The 23,859-nt window shown below is 28.2% G+C and overlaps 3 protein-coding genes and 1 long non-coding RNA gene across 4 annotated transcripts; 1 reads left to right on the top strand and 3 right to left on the bottom strand.

The window, feature by feature from the left end:
• Positions 1-11,646: 11,646 nt before the first annotated feature.
• On the bottom strand, positions 11,647-13,002 carry LOC119688472 (interferon-related developmental regulator 2-like). The gene has a single exon (XM_038103148.1). The coding sequence runs from the start codon at positions 13,000-13,002 to the stop codon at positions 11,647-11,649; it is 1,356 nt and encodes a 451-aa protein (XP_037959076.1).
• A 4,583-nt stretch (positions 13,003-17,585) lies between these two features.
• LOC119689935 (nucleosome assembly protein 1-like 1) lies at positions 17,586-19,218 on the top strand. Its single transcript, XM_038104885.1, has 2 exons — positions 17,586-17,711; positions 18,038-19,218. The coding sequence occupies exons 1-2, from the start codon at positions 17,684-17,686 to the stop codon at positions 19,198-19,200; spliced, it is 1,191 nt and encodes a 396-aa protein (XP_037960813.1). The 5' UTR covers positions 17,586-17,683; the 3' UTR covers positions 19,201-19,218.
• A 1,682-nt stretch (positions 19,219-20,900) lies between these two features.
• Positions 20,901-22,798, bottom strand: LOC119662702. The gene has a single exon (XM_038072395.1). The coding sequence runs from the start codon at positions 22,724-22,726 to the stop codon at positions 20,912-20,914; it is 1,815 nt and encodes a 604-aa protein (XP_037928323.1). The 5' UTR covers positions 22,727-22,798; the 3' UTR covers positions 20,901-20,911.
• Positions 22,799-22,886: 88 nt separating this feature from the next.
• Positions 22,887-23,104, bottom strand: LOC119688973. Its single transcript, XR_005253324.1, has 2 exons — positions 23,013-23,104; positions 22,887-22,953 (listed from the first exon to the last, which is right to left on the bottom strand). It is a non-coding gene; the product is annotated as an uncharacterized LOC119688973 (long non-coding RNA).
• Positions 23,105-23,859: the final 755 nt, after the last annotated feature.

Below are 23,859 nucleotides of genomic sequence, written 5' to 3'. Positions count from 1 at the left end.
TCCCATACAGGGATTCGAACACGGGCCTTCTGGGTGAAAGCCAGATATCCTAGCTACTAGACCATATGGGAACCAAGGTTTCTAAAGGCGTCAATCACTACCAACAGGCAGACACAACATACTCTAATCTAATCGCCATAATAATCTAAACGAAACCAGAATGCCTAAATACATGAGAAAAAGGTTCACTCTATTTTTACGTACATTTGAAAAGCTGTTAACAGATGGAAATAACATAATGTTTTAATGTTAAAAATTTTATCATAATTAACTTCGGTAATTAACAAAAATTAATAGTATAAATGGACAAATCCATATGAACAGTTGCACTTAGTGTTTAGACTAGACCATTGCAGTTTTCGTAGGAACCAAGCTATTTCATGAGGAGCTTAAATGGTCTCACTATTTTAAGGAATATCTTGTAGATTAGTTTTGTGTGGAAAAAAATATATATAAACATTTTATTTTTCATTTCTAAATTAAATGGAAAAGTAAATTAAGCTATTAATTCTTTTTTTCTTTCAAACTTATTTTCGAAGTGTTTTTAATATATAATTAATATTTTAGCAATGAGCATTTCATTGCTTTGTGTTTTTTTACTATAAATATGAGGTATATATTAAAAATTTAAATCCTATAGATAATAATACTAACATTTTTAAAATTATTTAATTAAAAATTTGGAATTTTTATTGTTATTTTCCCTAAAAGGAAATTCTATCAATTCTATCAATACAGTTTTCGCTAAATATTTTTCAGGATTTATTAGGGCAGATTGGATTTACTTTTTTAAAGGGAAACAAACTTTATATGTTTTGATATTAAAATAAATTAAAAACTTTTGAACTTTGTTATTTCAAAATGTACTGTATATATTCAGATTCGGTATATACCCAAAGGAAAACATTTTGATATGTTTTAGTTTGAAATGTTAAAGTTAATCCTAAAGGTTAAAATAATCAAACCATTTCAATTTGAATTCGTATATGGAATACGAAAAAGGACATAGTTCGCGATCTGGTTGGGCGGAAAAGTTTTGAAATTAATGAACTTTAATGATTTAGACACTAAATACGTAATGTCAAATTTTCGTCACTTTAATATAGCAAAATGTTATTATGTACGTATAAAGTTTTATTGAAAAGCGGTTTAAGCACTTTTAATATTAGGAACATATGATTTTAAATTAATTTATTCAATTATGGATTGAATTTTTTATGATAAGCTTTATAAAGCAATCAGTTATATAGTAAAGATGTATATGTATTTAGCAGTGACACTCAGACTTATTAAAAAATTTTGGTTTTTATTGAGTAAGAAAGTTATATGTATACAGAGAGTATTCGAAAGTTAATAGCACTTTTTAAATAGATTTTTTGATACTAAGACCATCTATTAGCAATTAAATATGTTGGTAAGATCCAAATGTTCCAGTATTCACAAAATTTAGTGCTGCTGATGATAATGAAAGAAGAGCGTTTGACGTATATAGAATCATATAGAAGAATATCTTTAAAGACATTCCGCTCGATGAACTAAAGCAACCACTCGAAACGCTTTAAAATAACAAAAATTGTTTTATTAAATCAAAAAATTTTTATAAAATCACAAAAATCATAAAATTATATTAATTAAAATTGCAATGCAAACAATTGCACTACTGGTTGTATGGAATTATAAGTCCTTTTTAAAATCTATTAAAGTTCAAAATATTATTAAATATTAAATAAAAACATTTACAGTTTAATGAAAATATTTTATTTAAAAAATTACTAACTTATGAGTTACTTATCACTGAAAACTCACTAACTTGGTCTGTGAGCTATATTATAAATAGTAGTAACAAGTTCAGTAATATTCAATTTTTTATAAAAATGTAACAATAATATAAAATTAAAATTATAAATCTCTTCCCATCATTAGAAAAAGACCTCAGAAAATTAAAGACCTTATCTCTCTGAAAGACCTTATTATCTCCTACCAATTAGAAGAAGCCTGAAGCATTTAAAATAACAAAATTTCACATCTACCAAACGGAAAACAAGAGATTTCAATACTCTTGGGATGAAAAAAAAAACAGTTCATTACAATATCTCTCAGAAATTTATTGAAGTTCCTTCCATGAATATTGTACATAGAAATTTTTGAAATGAGGAGGAAGAACTAACAGTGGAGTACTTCTTCTGCAATTGCGTAGCTATTGCTGAACCGAAGGGAGCTTCGAAAGAAATAATGTGTTGAACTTTCTATATATATATCCTGCACTTTTTGGACACATTTCGGGTTTCGGAATCGTTCGAAATCGTTATATAGTAGTGTCATAATAAACTCTTTTGTTGTGAGTTGTTATTTTGACTAACTGCAACAAAAACACAATTTAAAAAGGATACCTTCATACTTATATCAGACATATGTGAATATTCTTTTTATAAAAAATATCGGTCATTGTAAAAAGAATGATAATATTAATATGAAAATAACTAACTAAATATGAAAATAAATTACTATAACTTCTAAACTATTGCTTAAGAAAAATTTGTATAATATTGTTTTTTTTTTTTGGTTTCTTCTTTTAAATGAAAAGCATATAAAAAATCTTTACTTGTAGTTCCACTAGAAAAATAATAGTAAGAAATGAATTATGGTACCTTAATAGAATATAAAAGTCGTTATTCTAGTTCAATATTTGGTGCTAATACAAGGATAAACGATAAATAATATAACAGTTCTAATACATATATTAGAACATCTACATCATATTGGAAACTATCTGCTTCTCATTCTGCCACTCATTTTTTTAATTTTTTACATACTTAATCTTGTCTATAATGAACCTCTTTTCATGTCGAGTCAAAAGTTTCTTGGAAAAATTAAATTTTTTTTAATATTGCAAATTTTTTAAGCACAGACATGAACTTTTCATATTGATTAATTTCTCTATAAGGAGTCAAAATTTAATTTCAATACTGAGTTCAAAAAAGGAACTAATACATATTACATTGATGATTATAAAATACTGTATAGTATCATTCCAATTTTATTATAATTAAAACATTCGAGTAGAAGTCGAAAAAATTAAAGTTTTGTGGTTTCACGAATAGACCCACCAGAGTTTCAGAAAAATTTGTCTGGAACGCTGGTAGAAGCAAAAATATTTACAGATATATTTGGTTACAGAAGTTTCTAAGTAAATAATAAATTAATTTTAAAAAGAGAAAAACTTTATCAGAGAATTTGTGTTCTTTAAGAATGATAGTGTTAATCGAGAGATTCCTAACAATTGACAGTCCCTAGATAATCTTAGGGATAATAATCTTAGATTATGATCCCATTAATGCAGTAACTGCTAATGAAATCGGTTCAGTTTTTAAGAATTTTTGTTGGTATTTTATATTAATTGGAAAAAATTAATTAAATTTATTTTTGAAATATATACGTTAAGTGCCGTGAATTTAAAAAATTTTTTTTGTTTCAACTTTTCTATAATAAATATTACTTCGTGACTCCGTGAAGCTCAGAATAAGCAATGACTAATTAAACAATAAATTTTCTGTGAACTATAATTTCCTTTAAAATATTTTTTAACTATATAATTTTAATTAAATTCTAATTGAATTTTTAATTACTGCATTAATTTTTTTTCAAATTAGTTTAAAGTGAATCTTGAACACTTAATTGCATACATTACCAGAGCATAAGCAAAAAAGTGGTATATAATGTGATGAATTGATTGCTTTTTATATTTATAATTCACTTATTGCAAATTTGTAATTTCATTATTATTATTGTGATTATTATAATTATATATATTAGTATTCATTTAAAATTTTTTATTTTTTATTTTTTAAATTTTTTTTTAATTCTAATTTTTCCCTTCTTGAATTCACGTAATTTTTTGAATGAATTTTTCTCCTTCTGGTACAATCTATCAAAACAGACCGCAAATACGTTACAAACCCAGTGAACCGTGTATCGTGTTGCAAGCAATAAAGGCATTGCACGCCATAAAAGGAACATGTATTATCAACGACTTAAATGTGACCAAACTACAATGGCATCACTTCCGCTTCCGTACGTACAATATATATAAAGCTTGTTAGCATTTTTCTATCGTTGGGTGTTGTTGTTCTTTTTTTTTGTGTTGAAAATTTTCTATGCCATTTACTTTTTCCATTATTTATTTATTTATTTATTTAATGCTTTTTCTTTGGATGTTTGCAGCTATTATCGCTGCCTGCAGTTCCACAATAAAAGAGCAACAGCGAGCAACAGTGAATTGATGCAACAACAAGCGCCAAATCTAACAACAATGATAAAAGCTTGTCTCTGTTGCATACAGCAAAACAGAAAATTGCAAGCAAGCATTAATGCAGCGTGCCATTTCGAAACGAAAACAGCAACAGCAACAGCAGCAGCAACAACAACAACAACACAACTGCAACAATTGCAGCAACAATAATACTCCATGAAATGTTATTATTACACGGCGGCAACAAACGACTCTCAAGAATTTTTTTTCCTTTTAACGTTGGCTTAAAGTAAATGCACATAAAACTGACCACAGAAACTATAAAAAAGACAATACAAATAAAATTAAAAATTAAACAAAATAATTTAATAATAAAATAATTGGGTTAATTGAAATAATTAATTAATGTAGAGCGAAGAAAATTTTTAAAAATAAAACTGTACAAATAAACTAAATTATTAATTAAAAAATAAATAGTTGTGTTAATTAAAAAAGAAAATTAATAAAGAAACTTTTAAAAAAATTTGTAAAAAAAAAATTATAAATTTGTAAATTAATTAATGAAAAATAAATAAATATTGGTATTAAACTGATCTTATAAAAATAAAGTAAACGAAAAAAATTAAAAACAAGCGCTAATAAAATTCAAAATAATCAAGATAACTAATTTATAATTAAAAATTAGATTAATTAAAAGAAATTTATAAATATGAAATAAACTGTTTGAACAAATTAAAAATATTAAAGGTTAATTAAAAGTTAAAAAATTGCGCTGATTTAAAAGATTAATTAAATCGTTTGAAAGAAATTTATTTATTTCTTAAGTAAATTATTATAATATATATAATAATATTTAATGTTTAATTATATAAATGTATATAATAATAAATGAAAATCAGGTCTATATAAAAATATAGATAAAAATAAATAAAAAAATGAATAATTATATAATTAATTATATAAACTAACATAAGACAACTGAAAGTAAACACAATTAAGTTCTGAACAAATGAAATTATAAATTACAATCATTAACTAATTATAAAAAACACTTTTGTACTACAAAAAAGTTGTGATTACTTCAAAATTAATAAATAAAAAATATTAGAAGACCAAAATTATTTAACGCTATTACTAGCAGTGTAGGCTTAACTTCATAGTATTTTGATGACACGTAACGGAATTATGTACAGATAAACGGCATATTGGAATTCCAAAGAATTGGATATAGCTTTCTCTTTCGTGGGGAGTGAAAATAAAAAAATAGTCGATAGTAGTAAGAAAATATAATTTCAAGATTGCAATTTTTAACCAATTGAGTTTTGGACTAATAACGTAGCTATTTTAAATGCCACCAAATATCCAACAACTGCCATATTCAGACATATCTATTAGCTTTATTAGTCGTATATAATTTTAAGATAGTAAGTGCTAGGAAATGAATCCTAATGAATTTAAACCGCGAACTCACGAGTCAACACACGAACCCAGCGAACTCTTCTTTTAAATTATTCAGTTCTTGTTATTCATTTGTGACTAACGCATAAACTACAGCTATACAATTAAACTTTATAATAATTTAAAGACTATTCTTTATAGAATTTTTATTTTCTTCACTGTTAATTTCTTATTTTAAACGAAATAAAATTCTTGTCGAACACACTAGAAATTTTCATAATAATAATGGGAGTTTGAAATTAAAAAAAGTAGTATTAATAAAATAAAAAAATTTTTAATAATAAAAACATTTGTTTAAAAATAAATGAATGCATAAGAGGAAAAATTAAAAAAATAAAACTATATAAATAATATATAAAGATATATATAAATTTAATAAAATAATCGGTTTTATTTGAAGAAAATAAATGCAATAAAGTTAAGGAAATAAAAAATCTTGAAAATTAAGGTATGAAAAAATTAATTAATTACTAATGAAGTAATTGTGTTGATAAATAAACATATAACAAAATATTAGTTGTGTTTACAACAAATAAATAAATATTAAGTAAAATAATACAAACCAAAAAAAAAAAATATAAGAAACAAATAAATTAATTATTTAATAATGAACCACTTGTGATAACTTAAAATAAGTATATAAATAAAGAGCGAAACATAAAAAATAAAATAAATACAGAATTAAAGATAAGATAATGTTATACAATATTTGAATCAATTAAAACTAAATAAGTATAGAGCAGAGATGAGTCACAAAAGTGCACAAATAAGATAAAAAATAATGAAATTGTTAATATAATAATTGAGTTAATCAAGAATAATATATAGCCAGCGAAAAAGCAAACCCCAAGACATTTAAGTCGCCATGTCTGAAGTCCTGGACAGAGACAGAGGAAGTGGTTGATAGATTCATTAAAAGATACATTAATAAGTTTAAATATATTTTAAATATATATAATATATACTTAAAAAAAAACTGTGTACAAAAATGAAAAATAATAAAGTAAAAAATGTACTAATAGTTAATTAGTAGAGTCAACTACTTTTTAATTGAGTTAAATAAAATGCCCAGAAATATATAAAACAAAGAAATATTTGGTGTGAACAGGTATTAAAATAAAAAGTAAATTTATTAATAATTTAATTTTTATTAATAAATAATAAAATATTTTCTATTAATAAAACACAAATAATTAAATATACAGTAAAAATAATTTTGTTGAATTAAGTTATAATAATGTTAAGAATCAAAAAAAAAATTCAAACAAATTTTTTAATAAAAGAACCAGTTCGTTAATTTAGGAGAATTAACATAAAAAGATGTTTTAATCAAAAAGAAAAACAGTTTTAATTTAAAAAGAAATTAATAAATATAAATTAAATAATAAATAATTAAATAATTGGGTTAATTAAGAAAAATAAATAAATTTAAAGCAAAAACTTGACATTACGAATTAGGTGAATTTACGAATTAAATTAATTTAATTAAGAAATAATGAATTAATTGGGTTAATTAAGAAAAATAAATAAATGTAGAGAAAAAACATGACATTAAACATAATTAATAAAGAAGTTAATGAAGTAATAAATAAAGAGTAATTAAAATAAATCAGTGTATAATAAAAAAATATTGTTATTAATAAATAATAAAATATTTGTTTGAAGAAATAAATAAATATAATACACAATAAAATTGAAAGCAAAAATCTTAAAAATCAAATTAAAAAAAAACAAAAATAATTTAATAATAAAACTTTTGGGTTAGTTGAAAAGAATTAATAAACAATGCGAAAAGATAAACCTAAAAGACAATGCGAAATTTTAAAAGAAGGAAATTAAATTTAATTAATTAAAAAATATTGAAATAATTAATAAATAAAGAGTAATTAAAATAAATCAGTGTATAATAAAAAAATATAGTTATTAATATATAATAAAATATTTGTGTAAATTACAAAGAAATAAATAAATATAATGCAGAATTTAATTGAGGACAAAATATCTTAAAAATCAAAAAAAAAAAAACACATAAGAAATAATGAATCTTTTGTGTTAATTAAGAATAATTAACAAATAAAAAAAGGAGAAAATAAAAAACAATTAGAAATTTAGGAAAAATTAAATAAATACATAATAATATAAAACTTTGATTGATTGAATTAAATATATACAGAAGAAAAAATATTAAATAAATAATATTAAAATATGATTATAAAAAAAGGATAATACACTGCGACCTAAAAGATCTATTGTACCCTAATGAAAATATAAAGAAATAAATTAAATTATAATTAAATATATGGGTTAATTAAAAACCGAATAAGTAAATATAGCGCAAAACAATTATCAAAAAAATTATCGAAAAAAAAACATATATTTTATAAATTTAAAAATGAATAAAATAAATAATTTAGTGATTAAGCTCTTATGTGTATTAAGTAGAACTAACAAATTTATAACAAAAAAACAGAAATATGTATATAATTAAAAATTAAAAACATTAACTAAATAAAAATAATACACATGGAATAATTAAAATTGAATATATTAAAATATATGTAGTATAGATAAGAAAACAAAAACAAAGAAAACAAAAGATATGTAAAATAAAAAAAGTAATATTATATAATAACTTAATTGGGTTATTTAAAGCAAAAATAAATACAAAGCAGGCACTGTGAAAGCAATAAATGCAAAAAAAATTACATATTAAAAATATAAGAAACATTTACTTTCATTTACAACTTAATTCCAAGACATCATTCACTCATAGTATTTTTTATTTTTACTTTAATATATAGTATAAAAAGTAACAATTGTCAATAGCCGCGAAAACCTAAAAGGTTTGAAAGCCAAACTTTAATAGGTCTATTTTTCATCGAAAAATGTTCCAAACCTTATCCCTTATCAATAAAAACTCCTATTCCTAAACTTGCATGTCGTGACTGAAATTCGACTGCATTCTTAAATATTTATTAATACAAATTACATATTTTGGCATTTTTGCGAAATGTGTTAAATTTGTTTTATTTACTTATTTAATTTTATATTCAAGTGTTTTGTATTTTTTTTATATATATTTTTATTTGTAACGAAAAAATCTTGCATGCGGCTTAGTTATAAGCTTGCTTACTTTTTTTTTGATTTCTTTGAATTTGGCGGGCAAAATTCAAAATAAGTTTTATTGCCGCAACAGTAGCTGAAGTTTGAAATCTTGAGTTACCGCTTATTTTACGGTTTTTTTTGTTGTACTATTTATCCACTGAACACAATAAAACAGACACTGTTTACTAACAATTATACATTTTTAATTTTTTTTATTATTTAAATATTTGCCTTTAATTGTTTTGAATACGTAGCACAGAACTTTTTCAAACAACTTTTGTCACTTCGAACTCTGAGGAAATCAAACATATCTCTGCGCAACGAACACCTTCTTACGCTAATACCGACGCACAACTGAATTTCGTCCTGTGACGGAAAAGAATTTTGGTCTCGTAGTTCAGAACGTCACGAAGCTATTACGGCTGTGTCAGCCGAATTGGGCTGCCTGCACTTCGGGAAAGCACGAACAGTACGATTCCTGCTTCACAGCAAATAGCAGTGTCCTGTTAGAGCGTGAATTTGTGGACACAATTGTGATAGGTTGTTTGTGGATGCCACAGGACCTGATGAGAAGTTCTTAAGAGTACACGGCATGGGAGAAAGTTATGGAGCGACTGTATCTGCTATGCCAAACGAGTGAAAGTGAATTTTTGCATAGAGTTCCTAACATTATATGAAAATTTATCCAAATGGGATCCACGAATAACTGCTTAACGTTTTTACTTAAAGGAACAATAACTGATAAGAATATTTGATAAGAGTGAACATTGGAAGATAAATTTTGAATAAATATATTGTTTCACAAAATATTTTAATAAAATATAAATTGTTTTTAAATATAAATAATAAATAATAATTTTTTTTTAATTTCTATTTAAATGACCAATTAGTCAACTAATAAAAAAATAATTATATATTGTTTTACTTTAAATTTAAATGATAAATAATATTTTTTTTAATTTCTATTTAAATGACCAATTCGCCCACTAATAAAAAAATTATTATATATTGTTTTACTTTAAATATAAATAATATTTTTTTTTTCATTTCTATTTAAATGACCAATTAGCCCGCTTATAAAAAAAATTATTATATATTGTTTCACTTTAAACATAAATAATAAATAATAATTTTTTTTAATTTCTATTTAAATGACCAATTAGCCCGCTTATAAAAAAAATTATTATATATTGCTTTACTTTAAATTTAAATAATAAATAATAAATAATAATAAATAATAATAAATAATAATAAATAATAAATAAATAATAATTTTTTTTTAATTTCTATTTAAATGACCAATTAGCCCGCTTATAAAAAAAATTATTATATGTTGTTTTACTTTAAATTTAAATAATAAATAATAATTTTTTTTTAATTTCTATTTAAATGACCAATTAGCCCGCTTATAAAAAAATTATTATATATTGCTTTACTGTAAATTTAAATAATAAATAATAATTTTTTTTTTAATTTCTATTTAAATGATCAATTAGCTCGCTTAAAAAAAAATATTATATATATGGTTTTACTCTAATGCAAATTTAATTTATTTTATTGTTTACTAGGTAGGTCATGTGCGAGTTCGAGTAAATTGATGGTAAATTGAGGGAAATAGTAAATTATGTAGTTATGGCAGCAAATGTTGATATTTAACAAAATTTCGAGTTGGGTAAATTAGATAAAAATAAAGTAAAAATTAGGCGTTACTATTGTGAAAATTTTATAAGATAATTAATAAATAAATAAATAATTTTGAAAACTTTTAACCAAAATAATAAATAATAAATAAAAAATAAGTAATAAATAAATATGTAAATAAATATAGTCAAATTTCCATAACTCGAAGTCCAATTTTGCACAGAAAAGGTTCGACTTATGGAGACTTCGAGTTAGAGAATTTCTTTATTTTTTTTTTATTTTTGAAAGAAACTAGAAGTACATTTCAAGATATTTATTTATTTGCAAACAAATAGAGTACAGAAGTTATAGTGAAGTAAAATATTCAGAAATTAGGGTTTAGTCAAGTCTCCGTATATTAAAGACTTAACATAATAATAATAATCATACTTTTATTAGAAACATATTAGCTATTGTTATAATGTATAGCTTATATAAGACACATAACATACTTAATAACTTTGAAAGGACCAAATTTATCATATTTCATTATGATTAAATTTAAGAATTTGTCGAGATTTAACAGAAAATGAATGATACTTATACATTATACCTGTCCTTTAGTTGTCTATCCCATTTTCGTGACCAAGGTTTTAGCCGATATCCAAAAAATCTAAAACGTTCGAAAACATGCAAATCAGTTTAATTTTGTGAACAAATGGTAAAGGTATAATTAATTGACCATTTCAAGAAAGCCATACAAAAACGAGGTAAGAAATTATAGATATATAGCAAAATAATCCCTTCTAATACTTGTAGATCAATCAATTTCTTTTAAACTAATAGAATACAAATCGATAACTTCTAACCTTTCAGTTTACAGATAGATTCACATACCTATATTAAACTTTTTCTTTCATTTATGAAATCCTAACAAACTTTAAAAACTTTAAAATCTTTTTTTTCTTTTATAGCTTCAAAATAATAGTCCAGGATTTTGTTCAATTATTCAAGGGTCTTACTATTGGCCCAAAATACCCAAAAAAAAAACTGTAAGAATATTATTTCTCATTTATTTCGGTTGTTGTAGAATTCAAATTAATTATTGCTATTATGCATTTATGTATAAAAATGGTGGCTATATTTATGTTTAATCAGTCTTTCTTAAATAAATAGAATCTCACTATAATTTATCCATTGAATGTACAATTATTCTAAACTTCAGTAAAGTCAGCAGTCCGTTTGTCGCGGCTTTCGCGGCGTGCTTTGGTGCGTGCCTTAGAGGTTGCAATATTCTTTCTATTGCGATTGAATTTGCTATGCTTTTGTTTGACTAATTCTGCAGTGTCAGTGACTTTGTCACCTATTAGAAAAACACTTCGAAAAAAATTATTAGATGATAGATGTGTATTCATTCCGCCTCCCATCAATCCACAAACCACAGCATATAGATGATGCGCTCTCCAGGTATCCAATACAAGAGTTTCGTTTCCAAAACGAATATCAACTTTAGGTGTAACATCTTCCTCTAGATAAAGTAACATATTTCTAAATGCCAAGTGTTGAGTCTTGCGTTTACGTTTAGAGTGGTGTTTATGAGAATCTTTGGCCAACTTTTTGAAATCGTCTATAAGATCTGCAAGATATTCCAACAAAAATGTTTTCTCATTCAACCGTCCACATTCTACAATTATTACTAAAGCTTGTCCAGCTGCAATACGCACTTTCAAATGAGGTGACTTTAACAAACCCTTAAGATTATCCAGAGAAGGAAACAGTAATCGACCATCAGTCATCCATAATAGGATAAATCTGCTAGGCAAAAGTGAGAAAATTAGTGCCCAAGATAAAAGAGCTGCAGCATGAAGATCTCCTGCTTCAGCGCTTACTGCGTTTGGTTTTTTGTTCTCGCCTGACAAGTAACTATCAGTGAAAATGGTTTCATAAAGCTTCATCAAATTAAGAAACTCTTCGTTATCTGCGGCACTCAGATAATAAAGTAATCCCAAAGCACTGCAATACTCAGCGCGTGTTGCAAGGGAAACTGATTTATCTTTGACACCAGTCCAAATGATTGGGCTTAAGGCATTTAATACGGTATCTTCTCCATTTAGTTGCAGTGCAAGCAACGGTGCAAGTCTTGCACTGAATATTTGCTCTGAGCGATTACCATGACGCAATGATTTCTCTGCGCAATCAATAAGCGTCATCTTCCACTCTTGAACAGCATCGGGAACAAAGTAATATATAAGTGTATCACAAATTCTTTTCAGACCCGCTACTCGAGTTTGTGCAGATTTTGCACTTGCATTTTCAATCTCTTTCGCGAACTCCTCTTCAAAGCTTTCGTCAGGAGAATTGGTTCCTGAAGTTTCGGTATCTTCGTCTGATGAAGACTCATCGCTATCCTCTTCGCCATCGGTTGAAGCAGTTTCTTCGGAACTACTCATTGATAATGTAGTATTTTCTGATTCAGTTGTATGTGCACAAGTGTCATCATTGGTAGAACTCTCCTCAGAATCTGTAGTAGCAGAACTATGCGGTATTTTCTTCTTATTGGGGCGCACCATAATTCCGTTTTCAGCTATTTTTCACTTTAATCCTATAATCTTATAGTAAGAAAAGCTTCAGGTTTGAATTTAAATTTTGTCGTCTTCGATTCAATTTGCACGGTGATTAATCATGACTGAATGGCCACATTTACATTGTTTAATGCAAAAACTGACGTCTACCTTATGTTCATGCTCAGCCAAATAACTTCCAAATGTAGAGCCAAATGTAGTTGCGCTTGAAAAAGAGAGGCTAATTTCTACTTCCAATTTTGAATTTAATGTTTTAGGTGTGTTATCTGAATATTGATTGCCGGTTCCTTGGGTGAACTATTTGAAAAGAAAATTTGTACTGATCAATAGCTGACCAAAAAAAAAATATAACAATTTCTTTAATTGAAATTTAAATCAAAGAAACTGTTTTCATTTCATTTAATATTGTTCTTTTACAATGTAAATGTCAGTACTCTACATTTTTAATGACACTTGAATTTCTATATGATTTTTTAGAAAGTTCTATAGTCTTTTTCCATGTTCGTAATATTTATTGTACACTCGTTGAATTCGAGTTATTCATGACTTCTACCAATCTTAATATTTTTTATTCTGCTACTAACATAGCTAGTTCAGATCGACTTCTACAAATACTATATATACAGTAACATTCGTCACTTGAATCTAACCAAACCGCCTTCACAAACACCCAAATAGGTTGTTCGAAACCAGGACGTGACAACAAAATGACGCAAAAGCACTAATAACATTTATGGATTTGACTTCTACTTTTACATACCACCTATAGCCATCAGAGATTCTTTGTTTTCATATGGGTGCCATTAAGATTCAAATGAATTACTGATATTCCATGGTTAAACGGCTTAAATGATCAAATCATTCCCTTACATCAAATCAAAGAAGTAAGTGACTTATTACAGAAAATATCCGTACCATTGTTTAAATGAATATTCCATTTTTCGATGGATCCTTTAGTGTATCTTAAAATTGAAAATAAGTTACAGGAGAAATTGAAAAATTATTTAAAAGTATAACCAATTATTTTCATGGCAAATTAACAATTTATTACTATATGATATGATATCTATATGATATCCACTATACTGCTTATTCATAAAATTTAGTAACACTGAAGACAGCATAGCTAGAGAAGAATTATAAAAATTCATGAGACAATTTAAAATTGCAATCAAACTAACACGACTATTTAGATTGGGTAAGAATCATTTAGATTGCTAACCGAATCAATCAATAGACTCCGATAAGGGAGTGATCAAGTTTGTGTCCTTTTCAATCCATCGTTAGAGTAGCCAAACTAACATTTTTATAGTATAAGAAAAATGTTATCGACTCGAAAACCAGTCAGATATTGGCATACGTAGATGATATTGACATTTTCGGTAAATCCAAATCAACTATACAAAAATCCTTCTATCAAATAGAGATGGAGACATGAGAATGCGACTGCACATTAACGAAGAAAAGATGAAGTACATATTGGTTTCGATTGCAATAAGAACATTTATATCTGGAATTGAATTGTAGCAACTGAAAATAACATGGAGAACGAAATGTGTGACTGGTTCCTTAACAGGGCAATTCCGCCAACGTTCCTTCAGTTCATCACACTCAAACATCTACTAAAAGGACATTTGAAAAATCTGTCGTATTCTGGTAGGTGTATTTTGAAAGACTGACAGCCCTTTTCGATCTTTCTAAAAACCAACATTTATTTAGCATTGATTTATTTATCTATTAATTGAGTTCAGTAAATAATTATTTATTTATTTAAATAATAATAATAATAGAATACACATCTAGCGGCTTACCATGTCATTTGTATTAAAATTCAATTATTTACGATTTAGCGTTTAGCAGCTGTTTTCTATAACGATTTACTTGTAATAAAATTTTTTTTTAAAAAGTTTTATGCCAGAATAGCTGAAATCTTACAAACGATCTTCTGACCGATCTTACAAAGATCTTGCAAAAGACTTTTAACGATCTTTGACAGAATTGCTACGTAGTTTAATCAAAAGGCTTCTGTGATCTGCAATGACGATAATCACTGCGACTTCAAAGACTAGTTCTCTAGAGTGGCTGCCAATATTATGCAGTGTGGTGTCCATAGAAGTAGAAAGAAAGTATTCTTTCTCTTGTGTAGGTATATAATAAGACCACAATAAGTACACTACGCTGCCATTTATTTCCGAAAGTCGAAGAATTTTTCTTGGCATCCCACAGATCGGTTCACTTTACAAAAAAAAATAATCTGTGTAAGATTTTAGTTCAATTAGATAAGTGGAAATGGCACCACAAGACCCCTAAATATTGGAAAAAAACCAGAAAGTCTAACATTTAGATAGTTGTATACATAATTGTGTTTCTGTGTTATTCATGGGAATACGAAGTGAATTTTAGTAACCTGTCTGTGTCAATAATGGTATTTTATCATCTTTCTGAACTCTCGACTGCTAAAACTCATTTCTGTAAAAGAATTCAAAGTGATTACATTAAAAAATGTTACTCAGATGTCTTCTATAATTTTGTTTAAAAATATATACCTTGTTAGTTATCATTCTAGTGGGTTGACTGGTAGTAAATTATCATCAAATAGGGAAGACTTAAAGTTCTTTTCTTTTAATATGCACGGGGTTAAGTTATCGTTTAGGGAAAATGCTAGATTAACTATATAAAAAGTTATCATATTTTGCCAAAAGGGACGAATACCAATTAAAGAACAAAAACATTGCATAAATAAACTAAAAAACCTACATCAAAAATGGACAGATTTGCAAAAATATGCTAATAGAAAAAACTTAAGAGGTCAGCAAAAAGAAGTAGAATTCATAAAACGATTGAAGGCATTATTCCATTCGACACGACTAGAGGTCAACGACGAGAGGTTCGACCAAGTTACATGTATGGCCTAGATTAAGAAGAAATTCCAAGCGAAACAAGAAGTGAAGAAAAGAATCAAATACTTTTACAAAGAAGAGAACGCTGCATATGGCAAATGTGCCGGAAGAGCACATTTGTAAATCAATTTGTGAATGGGGTTTGCAGGGTCACGTCCAAGCTTTAGTTTTTGATACGATAGCAGTACACACTGGTCGTTTTAACGGAACTTACTGAATTACTGAACAGCATTTGGAAAGAGATCTTTCATATTTAGGTTGCAGACATCCCATTAACGAAATTATTCTCAAAAGTGTTTTCCATGCTAAAATTTGCCAGTCTGAAAGCCTGAATGTTGAACTATTTCAACGCTTTCAGAAGTTTTGGCCGAATATAAACGTTGATAATTTTACAGTCGGCTTAGAAAATGAAAAAGTAAGAAAATTGTTGAACACAGATGATGTGCTACGAATTACAAGTTTCCTTAATTCGATTCGTAAGGTTAACCAACCAAGAGATGATTATAGGGAACTTCTGGAACTTGCATTAACATTTTTAGAAGAAAAGTCAAACTGCAGGATAAATTCTCGATCTCTTGTGGCTATACAAAACGCAAGATGGATGGCGAAAGCTATATATATATTAAAAAAGTGTATATTTAGGAAAAAGTTCAAATTACTTACAGAAGAAGAAATTGCCGATATAAGTATATTTATTATTAAAGTGTATGTTAAAGTATGGTATAATGCTTCGTTATCAGTCACAGCTTCTTTTCAAGATTTTAATCTTCTTTCTACTCTCCATCAACGTGAAAAAATGTTATGGAGATATATCTTAAGTCGCTTTGGAGAAATTATTCAATCATCTTTGGTATTTAAGGTCAGAGCTTTTTCGTTTTGCTTTTTTGGATTTAAATATATCCCCTGAGACAAAGACAAAGATGGTTTCGAATTTGAATATAGAAAGTAATGATATGGAAGTCAGTAGAGTATCAATAGATCGCTCAAAAATTACTGAAATCGTATACAAACATAGTAAAAATATTTTTAATCGTTTCAAATTGTGCGTTGACTTCTTGAAAATATGTCCCACAAAAAGGGCATAAATACCTTAGTTTTATTTTAGCAATCAAATTCAAATTTTATGAAAGAAATGGTTTTTTTCCAATATTTAGGGCTCTTGGGGCGCCATTTTCACTTATCCAATTGAATTAATATTTTACACAGATTATTTTTTTAGTAAAATGATCCGATCTGGGGGGTGCCGTCAAAACAATCTTTGAAAAAAACAATTGCCCATATAGCTTAATGCCACCCTAAAGCACTACTAAAGTACTCTAAACTTAGCCATACATGTTCGAATTCCAAATGATCAAAAAACGACACACTAGGTACCCAAAATTGAAGATTTTCAATCGATTCATGGTTTAGTTAGACTGCGCGCATATAAAAACTTATTGATTTACAGCTCAATATCTCAAGAATGAAGCCATATCTACATAAATTGCAGACCGCACCAGAAAGTTATAAGGCGTCCCAGAAATTGTAATCATACTGGATCTTGTCGTTTCTTATACATATATCAATAGTTAGTATAATTTTTAATACATATTTGACAAGCATGCGAGATTGTGTCAAAATTAGTTAGAAATGAAAATAAAAATTTTTCTTCAATTGTCAATATTAAATTAACAACTAACATACATTCGTCTTCATAGTTCTATTGCTGTAATACACCTGAGTTTCTTACGTGAGTTTCTTTCTTTACGGCGGATATTGTGAATTTTATCATGGCAAATTCGTCAAACTCAAATATGGGTGAGTAAATATTTTTTTCAATGTTGTGTGATGAGAGATAGAGAGATGTGAGTATTTTTGAGGTTATATTATATATAAGGGGCGGCATTAGTGTATCATAAATATGATTGAATTTGCTAAAAGTCTTCAAAAAATTTATATTTTACATTTATTTGATTAGTTTTTAAAATTTTTGCTAATCCCGGTTTTATGTGTTATGAAATATTTTATTATAGTAAAAAGTGTATACTTTTTTAGTCGCAAAATTGGTTTCTTTAAGAGTCAAGCATTTATTTTCTTCTTATGATTCGATTTCGTATTAAAAAATAAATTTCTTTTTTTTTCAGATAATGTGGTTAAATCATCCACTGAAAGTGGTTCAAGTAGTGAAGCATCCACTTTCACTGATGAAAAGGCTGATAAAAAGGTCAGAAAGTTTCAACCCGCACTCTTAGATGCTGCTGAACGTCGTCATTTTCTTCATGAGATGGTGAAAAGCTTCCCGCAATCAATAAAGGACCGTATAACGGTTTTGAAGAATATTCAGTTAGAACAAATTGCGATTGATTCTGAATTGTACAAGGAAATTAATAACTTGGAGGTAAAGTACGTTACCAAGTTTCAAAAGTTTTATGATCAGAGATTTGAAATAGTTTCTGGAAAATTTGATCCACCAGAGCAAGATCCAAAATGGAAGGAACCCCCTTGTGATGAAAATGCAAAAGGCGACCATGACCATGATCAAGCATTTAATGACTACAAGAACCTATCGAATGACTCCATCGGCATTCCTAGTTTTTGGTTAGAGGTGTTGCGCAGTGTGGATGTGGTTGGTCATTTGATACAGGACCATGACGTACCAATCTTGCGAAAACTGATCGATGTTAGAGAAAAATGCGGTAAAGAAGACTCTTTTGCTTTAGAATTCCATTTCGATCGCAATGATTACTTCACTGATGAGGTTCTTATAAAGAAATACTTCTTCAATATCGAGCCTAATAAAAAAATGCCGTTTCAATATGATGGGCCAATAATATGGAAGAGTGAAGGTTGCCTTATCCATTGGAAGAAAGATATGAATCTAACGTTAAAAACAGTGAAGGAAATCTCTAAAGATGATGCCAATAAAATGATATTTAAAAATGTTCCACGTCGGTCGTTTTTCCATTTCTTTAATCCACCGCTGGAACAGAATACAGAATCTATAGATAAAGATATGAAAGAGGTATTAAACATTGATTATGATTTGGGACTCGTATTTCGTTCACGTATCATATCTAGAGCAGTTTTATACTTCACCGGTGAACTGCCTGAACTTGATCCATGTGCATGTAATGAAGATGACTCGGAAAATGAAGAAACTGACGAATCGAATAATAAGAAGGATTTGAATGATTCAGATGAAGGGGGCGCTGCTGGAGGTGATGCTGGAGGTGATGCTGCTACTGCCTTCGATGGTGCAACTCATGATGCTAACCCATTATTGAGCAATCAATGTAAACCTCAATAAAATTTACTAACATTTAACTAAAATATTTCTTAACCACATATATATATCTCTTATAAAATGCATTTAAGAATTTCAATAAATTTCAAATTCATTTAGCTTGTTTTTTTTTTTTATTTTTTTGAAAGAAAATGTATATAAAAATAGTTGCTAGCATTGTTGTGATTTGAGTCCTGCAATACCTTATCTGTATTTCTTACTTAAATATTTCAACAGAATTCAACTATAACGACTGTAGTCAAATAAATTATATAGTAAGGTTTTGATCCTATTGGAATGAGGCTATGGATAATGCTCAACATTGTTCTGTGAGTGCTCTTGCTTTGAAGAGGTATAGTGCTCATCTCTTGCCTATGCGCGGAACCCATAGTTGTTGACAGTAAGGTTCTTTAGCAGTTCATGTTATTTTTATTATTAGCCTAATGACACCTCAGCGTACTCTTGGGATCAATCTTATGTCTTGAATCAATCAACAAGTGCTGATTGAACAGTAGAGAACCACGGAGCATTGTGAATATCAATCTGTGTGAATCAAGCTAATCTTAATTTTTCTATTAGTACGAAATATAGCAAATATTTTAAAGGTTTTATAATATACGGTAAATAATAATAAACGGTATTTGATTGAATATAATACTGTTGCCAAATGCATTCTTCAAACATGGTGAAAACTTTTCCTAAGGCGATTCAAAATCGCATTACAGTTTTGAAGAATGTTCAAATTGATCAAAGTGCGATAGACTCTGAATTCTACAAGGAAATTCGAGGAAATTAACGATTTAGAGATAAAGCACACCGCCAAGTGTCAACAGTTTTATAATCAGAGATTTGAAATAATTTCTGATAAGTTTGATCCAAAAATGGAAGTAAGTTTGAAGCAAAATGGAAGGAACCCCTTAATGATGAAAATGCAAAAGGCGACCATGACCATGACCAAGCATTTAAAGACTACAAGAACCTATCGGATGACTCCATACCTAGTTTTTAGTTAGCGGTATTGTGCATTGTAGATGATCCAGGTGAATAAAATGTTGTCTAATATTTCTTTATGTATTTTTCATTATTTGTGTCGTCTACATAACAACTATACGATATACCCAATATAGAATATCAGTGCAATTATACCATACCCATTTAAAAACTTCCGATTAAATATTTTCTTAGTTTTAAAGGACAATGTAAAGACTGCATGGCTGTATGGCTGCATGGCTGCATATCTTATCTTATGTTACTCTCAAGTAATTCACTGCATATTCATTTACAGGATAGGCCGCTACATATGTATTATTAAGGTTTATATGAAAGGAGTGCTTTTAAACAACATAATAGATTAATAACAGAAATAACTACAGGATATAATGTCGTGTGTTCCATTGTTATCGACCAAGGTACATGAAATCGTTTTCCATTCATTTGATCATTTGATAGACATAGAGACGGTTACGGATCATAGTGGAAATGCGTAATCTATACACCTCTTATCTCTTAGCACCTATCTGTAGTATTCTTTTGGAATTATTTTCAATTTTGAAAAATTATTGCAAAATATTTTAGATGAATTATGTTATACAAATATACAAATACAAATATACTTCTAATCATATTTTCTATTCTATAGAAATTTATTTCATAAAAATTTTGGAACAATTACAATATTTGAAAAAAAAAATAATAAAATTAAACACTCAAACTGCATTCAAGCATTCAGAATGTTTTATTTTAAATCTGCACTTGTAACCTCTTCTTCATTCTCTTCTTTCGAACCACTTGATTTGATTGGAACCACTTCTGGAACACTTGATTTTAAATCTGCACTTGTATCGCCTGCTTCATTCTCTTCTTTCGGACGACGTGAATTGATTAGAACCTCTTTTGGAACGCTTGATTTTAAATCTGCACTTGTATCGCCTGCTTCATTCTCTTCTTTCGAACTACTTGATTTGATTGGAACCACTTCTGGAACACTTGATTTTAAATCTGCACTTGAATCGCCTACTTCATTCTCTTCTTTCGGACGATATGAATTGATTGGAACCTCTTTTGAAGTGTTTGATTTTAAATCTGCACTTGTATCGCCTGCTTCATTCTCTTCTTTCGAACCACTTGATTTGATTGAAACCACTTCTGGAACACTTGATTTTAAATCTGCACTTGTATCATCTGTTTCATTCTCTTCTTTCGGACGACGTGAATTGATTGGAACCTCTTTTGGAGTGTTTGATTTTAAATCTGCACTTGTATCGCCTGCTTCATTCTCTTCTTTCGAACCACTTGATTTGATTGGAACCACTTCTGGAACACTTGATTTTAAATCTGCACTTGTATCGCCTGCTTCATTCTCTTCTTTCGGACGACGTGAATTGATTGGAACCACTTCTGGAACACTTGATTTTAAATCTGCACTTTTATCGTCTGCTTCATTGTCTTCTTTCGGACGACGTGAATTGATTGGAATCTCTTTTGGAACGCTTGATTTTAAATCTGCACTTTTATCGTCTGCTTCATTGTCTTCTTTCGGACGACGTGAATTGATTGGAACCTCTTTTGGGACGCTTGATTTTAAATCTGCACTTGTATCGTCTGCTTCATTTTCTTCTGTCGGACGACATGAATTAATTGGAACCATTTCATTAAGTAGCTTGCTTTGAAGACTTGATAATTTATTTTTCAGTTCCCGTACACCCATAAGCACAATATTTTCTGGTTTTAAAGCACCTGTGGTCTCCACATTAAAATAAATTTTGTTCGGTTCGGTGTCGAATTTGTATGCTGCCTCGAACTGTTCATCAGTCAGTTCGGTATGTTCACTTTTTGGCCACTCCTTTGGTTGAGGGTAAGTAGTATGACGGAATTCATTATCGGGATCATATTCGAAGCATACGCCGCCTGTTGGATTCCACTTAGCATGTTCTCTTCCAATACCTTTCTTAGCCATGGCACATAACTTAAGCTCTTGACCTTTTCGTAATTTCACAATTAAAATACTGTCTTCATATATATCATTTTTATTATCTTTTTCGTCTACTTCGTTCTCTTCTTTCGGACGACGTGAATTGATTGGAACCACTTTTGGAATGTTTGATTTTAAATCTGCACTTGTATCATTTGCTTCATTCTCATCTTTCGGACGACGTGAGTTGATTGGAACTACTTTTGGAACTCTTGATTTTAAGTCTGCACTTGTAACATAACGAGTTTTTTCGGCATCGCACTTTACATCGAGTGTAAATTCCACACTACAACTATCACAAAAATCTGAACAATCGCAATTCCGCCAGAACTTTAGTTGCTTTACCATATCATCAGAGATTAATGGTATTAACCCAAGACGGTGGGCAATGAATTCATCTGAAAGAACTGACGAATTTTTCTCTATTTGAACCCAATCGATAGCAAGCGTTGGGGTTTCAGCAATGAATACACGGCGTAAGCTATTGGCGACGCTCAAATCAGTGCCTTCCACAACGAATTTGACATTTTCCTTCGTCAATTCCTTGATTTCGACTGTAGGTTGATTTCCGTACGGCATTGCAATATTTTTATGAATTTTCAATGTTAAAATAAAGAAAATCCTCGTGGCGCAAACTACTAATGCAACTAATGCTTTTTACTGTCAGAATGAAAATTATTTAGAGTTGCCAGTTCACGCAAATAAAATAAATTGCATAGAATAATAAATAAGATTGTTGTTTTGGCGCGTTTTGGCGAAACAAGACACTCCAACTGCGGACGCTCCGTTTTTATCTAAATTTAAATCTAAAATTTAAAGAAACAATTTTAAATAAGTGCACACAAAGATTAAATAATACACGTACACTCTAGTTGTCGCGATCCGTGTCAGCAAAAGTGCGGTTTGTGTGATTAAATTGCAAAATATACTTCTAAATTTTGGTTTTAATAAAAAACAAAAAAAATCAAAACAAATTAATCAAAAGCAATAAAATTGCTGAAAGTTACTAATACTTTCAAAACAGCTGATAGAGACAGCATTTGTTTGTTTATTTTTTTAACGAAAGTTGCAATTTATAAAAGTGGCGTTGCCACAGTGTATATTTTTAATTCTTTTGTAAAAATTTAATATTCTATATATATACTATATAATCAGTGATCATCAAACTAAAAAATTTTATTCTTTTAATATTTAATTTTTTATGAACAATTGTAAAAGTAATATACGAAGACATTCACTAATAAGTGAAAATGGCCTAAATGGCTACATAACATTTAATGCAGAAGACATTAAAATAAACGATCAACCTATAAACAAAACTATAGGTAAATCGAATACCGAAATAAACATTAAAAAAACCGCTAGTGAGATTGCTATAGCAAATAAAATTAAATTAATTAGTAATAAAAATAATAATTTAAACAAAATTTCTCCAAACAGTACAAAAGATATAGATCCATACGAAATTAACATGTCCACAAACACCAGCCACACTAATGACAAAAATAATGAAGCTCTTAATAAAAAAATGAGAGAATTAGAAGTCTTATGCGGCAAACTTCATCAAGAAATTATCCAACTCAAAAGTGAAAACCAAAAATTAAGGTCGCAACTTATTAACAATAATGTTCCGAAAGAGCAAACCACCATAACTTTCGAAACAGACGAGGAAGAGCTTGCCCGTGAAACCGACTGGATCGTTAAAAGAAATA

Source organism: Teleopsis dalmanni, chromosome X (genome assembly GCF_002237135.1).
Source record: "Teleopsis dalmanni isolate 2A chromosome X, ASM223713v2, whole genome shotgun sequence".
Taxonomy (NCBI): Eukaryota; Metazoa; Arthropoda; class Insecta; order Diptera; family Diopsidae; genus Teleopsis; species Teleopsis dalmanni.
This window is presented reverse-complemented; position numbering and strand designations above follow the sequence as displayed.